The sequence below is a fragment of the Zea mays genome, chromosome 7 (genome assembly GCF_902167145.1).
Source record: "Zea mays cultivar B73 chromosome 7, Zm-B73-REFERENCE-NAM-5.0, whole genome shotgun sequence".
NCBI lineage: Eukaryota > Viridiplantae > Streptophyta > Magnoliopsida > Poales > Poaceae > Zea > Zea mays.
In genome coordinates this window covers 8,482,791-8,490,580 of record NC_050102.1, presented here as the reverse complement: position 1 = coordinate 8,490,580, position 7,790 = coordinate 8,482,791, and the positions used below count along the sequence as shown (strand labels likewise).

General features: G+C 45.2%; 2 protein-coding genes across 3 annotated transcripts; one reads left to right on the top strand and one right to left on the bottom strand.

Annotated features, from left to right (window-relative positions):
• The first annotated feature begins 552 nt into the window (after positions 1 to 552).
• On the top strand, positions 553 to 4,890 carry LOC100191952 (uncharacterized). The gene is made up of 8 exons (NM_001137376.1): positions 553 to 678; positions 870 to 1,155; positions 1,245 to 1,306; positions 1,509 to 1,976; positions 2,895 to 3,434; positions 3,531 to 3,743; positions 3,977 to 4,123; positions 4,282 to 4,890. The coding sequence occupies exons 2-8, from the start codon at positions 888 to 890 to the stop codon at positions 4,495 to 4,497; spliced, it is 1,914 nt and encodes a 637-aa protein (NP_001130848.1). The 5' UTR covers positions 553 to 678; positions 870 to 887; the 3' UTR covers positions 4,498 to 4,890.
• Positions 4,891 to 5,030: 140 nt separating this feature from the next.
• LOC100274082 (HNH endonuclease) lies at positions 5,031 to 7,448 on the bottom strand. Of its 2 annotated transcripts, XM_020540373.1 has the most exons (8): positions 6,888 to 7,448; positions 6,373 to 6,391; positions 6,190 to 6,244; positions 6,041 to 6,123; positions 5,850 to 5,941; positions 5,671 to 5,752; positions 5,492 to 5,575; positions 5,031 to 5,386 (listed from the first exon to the last, which is right to left on the bottom strand). In XM_020540373.1, exons 1-8 carry the CDS (start codon positions 7,241 to 7,243, stop codon positions 5,267 to 5,269), a joined length of 891 nt encoding a protein of 296 aa, XP_020395962.1. In that variant the 5' UTR covers positions 7,244 to 7,448; the 3' UTR covers positions 5,031 to 5,266. The 2 variants fall into 2 exon arrangements, with proteins under 2 accessions (XP_020395962.1, NP_001141933.1); NM_001148461.1 differs by lacking the exon at positions 6,373 to 6,391 and having other exon boundaries at positions 5,083 to 5,386; positions 6,041 to 6,115; positions 6,888 to 7,378.
• Positions 7,449 to 7,790: the final 342 nt, after the last annotated feature.

The window sequence follows — 7,790 nt, the reverse complement described above, 5'->3', positions numbered from 1 at the left end:
ATACTGCAATTTGCATTGTCTATAGATTAAAATTTGAAATAAGAGATGCAATACAAGATAGAGGTGTCATAGGAGGTTAGGCGAGTAAGCTTAGATAACTTAAGGCCACATTCCGGCAGCACCTACAACTACAAGTAACCCCCTCCCAAACACGAAGATGTTCTATGATTGAGTATTTTTACAAAAGTTTCAAATTGCGAGAATTTTCCGTGCTTAATGAAATATATAGAAAAATGTTCCATATATTTATTCGCAATGCGCTAAAAATACTGTTGTTTCACTTATTTGAAACCAATGCTTCCAAAGATGGTGTCCATGGAGAATAAGTACCAAATTAGGGCAGTGAGTAAAAGGTGAGAGAAAAAAAAAAGAAACTAAAAAAACGTGGAAAAACTCTCCTATTAGGCCCGTTAACCCGTCACATGCGTACAGGGACAGGGCTACAGACCGGGCCGGCGCGTCTCAAAGAAGGCCCGTTAAAGGCCCAACCACAACCAACGAGGCGGAAATATATACTGCAAAGTAACCCTAAACCCTCCTCCCTTTCTGCTGCCCAGCCGCCGTCCGTCCGCGCTTCACTATCCTTCATTCCCTCCCCTGTCAGCGACGACTGGGTAGGCTACCGCCGCCGCCCTACGCTAGGTGCCCATCTCTTCGCCGGCGAAGAGCGCCCACCAAGTATTCCCTCCCACGCCCTCCTCTCCCCTGTCTGCGTTGCGAAACCGAGTTCCCACACTCTAACCTCAAGCTATTTGGCTGTCTTATGTCTACTAAACCCCTAGCTTCTTCGCGAGGAGATATGGACTTTACTAGATCCGCAACCTGGGCTGGACGATCTGACGCCATGTATGCTGTTTCGACCGTTTCAGGCTCCGGCCAAGGGCGTGATGGCGGCTGTAGGCAGCTTGAAGCCGGGGATGGAGACTCTTCATGTGCAGGACTACAAGGACGCGCCTCCGGCCAAGGCCGCGGTAGAGAGCCTCCAGCCGGCGATGGAGAGTCTGCATGTGCAGGATTACAAGGACGCGCCTCCGGCCAAGGGCGTGGCCGCCGCCGCCGTAGGGAGCTTGCAGCCGGGGGCGGAGAACCTGCAGGTGCAGGACTACAAGGACGGTAACATGTATTATGGTGCTTACCCGGCTTATGCCTATGGAGGTAATGATCTGTTTGGTTCGTTTCTTGAGTGTTTGGTGCTTGAATTTCTATGGACAGTTCGTTCAACGTTCTTTTTTTATAATCTGCAGCCTATGGTGGCTGGGGGGAGTACCCATACCTGAGCCATGATGGAGCACAGACACCAACTGCTGTCAGTGATTCTCCTTTCTTTGTTTGATATGTGTTCAGATAATAGTATCTTTATTTTCGTTTATTGCAACCTGGAGATTGTATTCATTCGAATAATAATTATTCTCATCTTCACCCATACTAAATGTTACTTCTTGATTTCCATGTGCTTTGAGCGTATTTTGATTGGTTGAAAATAAATTCTTTATTCATGTATTGTTCAGGGTACCTATGCTGACATGTACTATGGCTATGCTCCATATGGTGTTGCAACCATGGGGCATGATGGTCAGATTTATGGGTCTCAGAATTACCAGTACCCGTCGACATACACCAAGCAACAGAACTCTACTGCCAAGCTGTCATCCAATGGTATAAGTGAGAAATTGACTCCAGCGCCGCAAACGGATGTATCTACTATTGGTGTGGATGAGGTGAAAGGTTTGAAAAATTCAAATTCGGTGCTGAAGACAGACCGGAACATGCCAGGTTCCAATGGTTCATATGGCCGGTCTAGTGTGCGTTCTGGCAGCTATCAGAACCAGACTAGTTGGTCACACTATCCATATTATAGTAGTGAGATGTTCTCTGACAAGCAGCAAAAGTTCACCGGCAACCACAATTCGACTTCCAACCCTAAAACCAAGGGGCAGTCGAGGAATCAAAACACGAGGCAGTATCCTCATCTCATGGTAGGCTTTTCTGCTCTTAAAGTTTACTAAATTGTTTCTGTTCTGTCCATTCAATATAGAGTTATTGTTGTGCCCTATGCTGACTTCTAGTTTAGTTTAAATGTTTGTTGGCATATTTATTCTTTAGATCTTACTCATGAGCTTCACTGATGCTTGGTAAAGGACCTGATTATTTTTGGGGTGGCAAATTCTCTCTTCATTCCAAAATAACTGCATCGAGGGTGTAGTTATCACTGTAGGGCTGCAGCACCGCCTCCTTTTCCCCGCGCCTTACCGCTTTCGTCGCTTTAGCGACGCCTTAATAACCTTGGTGACTAGACATGAGGATGGGGATGTTACCCTGAATGGGCAACTGGTGGCTAGGAGTCTTTTCGATATTTAGGATTGATGCTACAAAAGGATGGCGACATTGATGAAGATGTTAGGTGTAGAATTTTAGTCGTTTGGTTGAAATGGCTTCATGCTTTTGGCGTCCTCTATGACAAGGCAGTGTCAAAAACACGTAAGTTCTATAGGACTGTTGTCGGTGATGTTATATGGTGTGGACTGTTGGTCGATAAAAAGGAGGTGTGTCCAACAAGCAACAACAGAGTGTAGCAAAGGAGACTTCCTATGGCGCTGGTGCATATACAGGTTTTAGAATGTATCGGTAATGTAAAAAGAGGTTGGGGTTGACCAAAAATGGCTTGGGACAAGGCGGATAAGAGAGATCTTAAGGAGTGAATATCTCCAAGGAATTAGCTAAGGATTGGTGCGTTTGGAGACTAGCAATCAACGTGCTTGAACCATTATCTTTGTCTCTTTTTTCTGTTTACCCTTTCAGTTGTGCTAACATGCTTATTACTTTTGAGTCAGCATGCTAACAATCAACTATGAGCCCTTCATACACCTTTCTTACTATGTTTTTTTTTCATGAAGGGTTTGCAAACACCAACTTCATCAGTGTACTCAGCTAATGGAATTTATGGGTATGATGGGAGCTATGGACCCGGCCTTTGGTATGGATCGCACATGTATAATTCTGGATTATATGGTGGATGGAATTCACTGTATGATGGAAAGTACAGAACCAGAGGAAGAGGTAACAATGGGTATTATGTTTATGGTAATGGAAGCATAGATGGCTTTAATGAGCTGAAAAGAGGGCCAAGAAGTGGTATGTACAAAAACCAGCTGGGGCTTGAAGCTACTACCCAAGCACCAGCAAAAGAGCAGGATCTTTTGTTTGCTAATGGTTCACATCCTGCCATGAAGGATCAGTATAATCAGGCTGACTTTGCGGAAACATACTCAGACGCTAAATTCTTCATTATTAAATCTTACAGTGAAGATGATGTTCACAAGAGCGTTAAGTACAATGTGTGGGCTAGCACTCCCAATGGTAATAAGAAACTTGATGCTGCCTATCAAGAGGCTAAAGAAAAATCAAGCGAAACTCCTGTTTTTCTTCTTTTCTCTGTGAGTTTTGTGTTTGCTCATTACGACTACTGTTGATGCTCATCAATTTGAAATCTTTCACCATACTTATGCTGATATGTGATACTCTTTTTGAAGGTGAATGCAAGTGGCCAGTTTGTCGGCCTTGCTGAAATGGTGGGTCGTGTTGATTTTGAAAAAACAGTAGAGCATTGGCAACAGGACAAATGGACTGGTTGTTTCCCTGTCAAGTGGCACATTGTGAAGGATGTTCCAAACAGCTTGCTGAAGCACATCATTCTTGAGAACAATGAAAACAAGCCAGTGACGAACAGCAGAGATACACATGAGGTGACCAATTGTTTCGTTTGAATACCCCAATCTGTCTTATCAGACAGTAGAGCAGAATGCCATTAGACCATTTTATAAACGGTGTAGGACAAGCACAATTTACATGTTGATGCTTCTTACATGTAGGGATATTAGCATTAAACTGCAATGAAATGACTGAATACTTATTTTAATGTTAAACTATTTTATTGAACGCCTCATTGAGTTATATTTATGTTTTCTACTGGCCACAGGTGAAGCTTGAGCAAGGCCTTCAAGTGCTTAAGATTTTCAAGGATCATGTCTGCAAGACATCCATACTGGATGACTTCGGCTTTTATGATAATCGTGAGAAGATGATGCAAGAGAGGAAAGCCAAACAGCAGCAGTCGCTGAAAAAGGTATGTAGTATACTGTCCTGCTTTTCTGAAATTGCATTCTGAGTCTGTTATTGTAAATTTCTTGCAACTGCCAAGCCCAATGTGTTATTGTTTTCTTGTAATATAAAAAGTAACACAGCTATAATTGTTGTAGCTGACACTAGTGAATGCTACTTCAGGTCATTGATGTGAAGCTGCCCAGCGTCACCGACATGGAGAGAAGTCCTAAAGGGGAGACTGGATCAACAGAACTCACTGGGGTTGGGACTGACGTCTTGAACAAAGAGCGTTTATTAGGCAAAGCAGGAGAGAAAAATGGCGAGAAAGGAAATGATGTCGCCCCACAGGACCTGAAAACACAAACTGAGAAGTTGGCGGGTCTAAATGGCTGTTAATATTTTTCGTTAGCTCAAGCCGTTGACAGTGGTGTCGGGGTGGAACCTAAGGCTGTGGTGGGTTGTTTGAGGAAATTCTGATGTCCCATTGAGCTTGTTTCCTATAGTTCATAGGAGCTAGAGGCTTAGCTAGTTGCTTGTGTTTGGTGGTAGTCATGGTCTGTGTTCTGGCGTGTCAGGTATTTTAGGAATAGAAGGATGATTAACTGGGTTTTGCAATGATGGATCATGGGTTTTGAGGCTGTATTTTTCGTTTATTTGCCTTTCCTCTCTGGATTCTAGTTCCTCTCTCTCTCTCTCTCTAGATTCTGGACAAGTGTAGTGCTTATTTTAAGTTGGTTGGTTTAAGAACCTGAAATGAACATGGGAATTCTATCAAGCATTTACAAACTTACTTTCCTCTGTACAATATGTGAAAACCGTCTACTTCCATACTTTCTGCAGCTGTCTACTTTCTGTTGTGATCCAAAGTACTACGTTGAGATGTGTTTGTTGTATTTGCCCCGCTGGGCCGCTTGTGAATTTTCTCTCTATGATGGTTGAACAACATCAACGGGTTTCTGCACCAGCTTACAACAGTTTATTGGAAGATAAGTCCTTAGTACATGCAACAGTTTATTGTGTACAGAATGGGCATGTATATAAGGAGTCAGTATCTGCAGTCTTTGCCTGTGCGCTGCATGGTGTATAATCTATAATAATGTTAATGTACAGTGAGATTGCTTGCTGTTGCTGGCCCGTATGGCGATGACGAGGAGGGGGGTCTTGGTCATGGAGATGGCCTGGCAAGGTACTGCAGCCACACTTCAGGGAGGCCATGGTTCCTCTTGAGCGTTCTGAACGCAGATTTTGTCAAGGGCACAGCCATGATATCGTACTCCTTGGGCGCCTGCAGTGCGATGCAGTCAGCAACAGCCGCAATCACAGGCAACCTTGTTGCAGCAAGCAATCAATCAGGATCCAGTGAGGAAGGCAGAGATGCCACATGACATACCCTGGGGATCTTGCGCAGCTTCATGTTTGCCTGCTCCAGTGTCTTCTGCCCCTTCCTGGAGTTGCATCTTGCACAGGCAGTCACCTGCACAGATTCAGTTAAAATTAAAAGATGGACGTGCCTATCAAACTTGGGATAAAAAAACGAGTAGATAGAATAGGAGCACTAGAACCGCCTACCAAATTCTCCCATTCCCATTTACCGCCACGCGAGATCGGAATAACATGGTCAATTGTCAAGTCGTCACCACAAGAACAATATCTGCAGGTGATGGAAGATGAAGGCCTCAGATATAGCCTTGCAGATACATGGGGAAGTGAAGCTAAAGCTTGAGCAGTGGCAGTGATGCAGTGCTTACTGACAGGTGAAGTCATCCCTGTAAAGAATGTTTTTACGGCTAAGGCTCTGCTTGACCCTTCTTCTCTTTACTACCTGCAGCAACTGTGGAACCTGAACAGCAGCAGAGGAGGAGAAGATGATGGCACCTCAATACTGTCACAACTCTCAACAAAGAGAAAAATCCAGTATATATATGTCACATATATGTACCCTCAAAACTGCAGGGATGTAGAAGGACCCGCTAGGCGAAGAGACGGTCTGGTCGTAGTACTCCAACACATGGGCCTGCATAGCTAAGAAGAGCATCGCATTACATGTTGAAAGCCTTTGGTTTGGTTGGTATCTGCTGCTATGCTAACCTTCCCAATGAACTCCAGGCAGATGGCGCGCTTCCAGCACACCACGTTGACAGGCCTGTATGCAGAGTTCCAGTTTCAGTTTCAGTTCAGCACACTTGGAGTTGAGGATCGACCGATCGAGTCCAGCAAGTGCATCGAAATATGGCAACTGTCAGTTGCTTTCGGAAATGTAAACAGACCCACCAGTTTAAGAACTGTTACTCTGCAAGCAATGTTAAATTAGCCATGGATGTTGCTAGGCTAGCTACAGCTTGATGCATGCATGCGCAAAAACATTGCACAGTTTTGAGTCGCTACGACCTTAGGTCCTGTTCCAATCTCGCGAGATAAACTTTAGCAGCTTTTTTAGCTACTTTTAGCCATTTGTAATCTAAACAGAAGAGCTAATGGTAGTAATTGAAGCTAAACTTTAGCATTTCAATTCATATAGCTAAAGTTTAGCTTAATTCATATAGCTAAAGTTTAGCAGGAAGCTAAAGTTTATCCCGTGAGATTGAAACGGGCCTAAGTGGAGAGTATTTCAAAGGATATAAGCCTTTTTCAAGTTTCTTTGTGTTATTTTTGTACCAGTAAAGCTTGAATCTCATCACATCACAACACGCATGATTCAAGAGAGATGCTCCTGTTCCTGTAAGCAAGATCCTTTCTCACTCATATACACACACACACAAAAGAAAGAAACAAGTTTTGAACCTCACCTGTAGGAGAGATCAAGAACCAGGCCCCTGAAACCGGACAGCTCGTCGGAGGCGTACTCCTCCTCGTCCCCGGCGTCGACGATCACCACGTCGGCGGCCTCGTCCTCGTCCTCCTCCGCTGTCTCGTCCCTGGACGCGCCCCGCCCGCCGCCGCCGCCGCCGAACCTGTTCCTCCCGCGCGCCCGCGCCGCGAGCAGCCTGCTGCCGCCGCCGGCGCCACCGCTCCAGTACAGCACCCCCGGCAGCCCTGTCCCGGTCCCGGTCCCGCTCCGGCAGCCGCCCGGGGCAGGACGGCCGAGCGGGCCACGCACGTCGCGGCGGAACGCGAGCGGCGAAGCCACCGCCTTGGCCGCCATTGGTCGTCGGGCGCTCGATCGCTCGACTCGAGTCTAGTTGTGCGATCGCGAGATCGATCGGAACCGAGTGGGCCGTCGAGCGAGCGGAGGCCGTGTGATCTTTGCTGCTGTGCTGTTTCGTTTTGTTTGTTTGCTTGCTTTGCTTGCCGGTTGGAATGGAGTGTGCGGCCGTGCGGGTGTGGGCGCGGGAGGTAGAATGCGCAGAGCCACTGGTTCTTCCGACTACATGCAAGAAATATCTCTTTCATAATATTTCGTTTGTTTTATTTTTATTTATGCCATTTTTCCAGAGGGAAAGCTGTGTTGCTTCTTCACGAAACTTCAACTCACAGACCAGCTTTTCTCATCGAAAAAAAAGTTTAAGAGCCAGTTTGACAACTCTATTTTTCTAAGAGATTTTTATTTTATCGAGAGATAATGAGCTAACAGAAATCTCTTAAAAACGGTGTTGTTAAATTAGCCCTAATAAAACTAGTTTCATTGATAATTTACGTTAGGTTTGTGAAAAGACAGTAGTAGGCTTTTTTTTGTCCAACTTCTTAGTTAA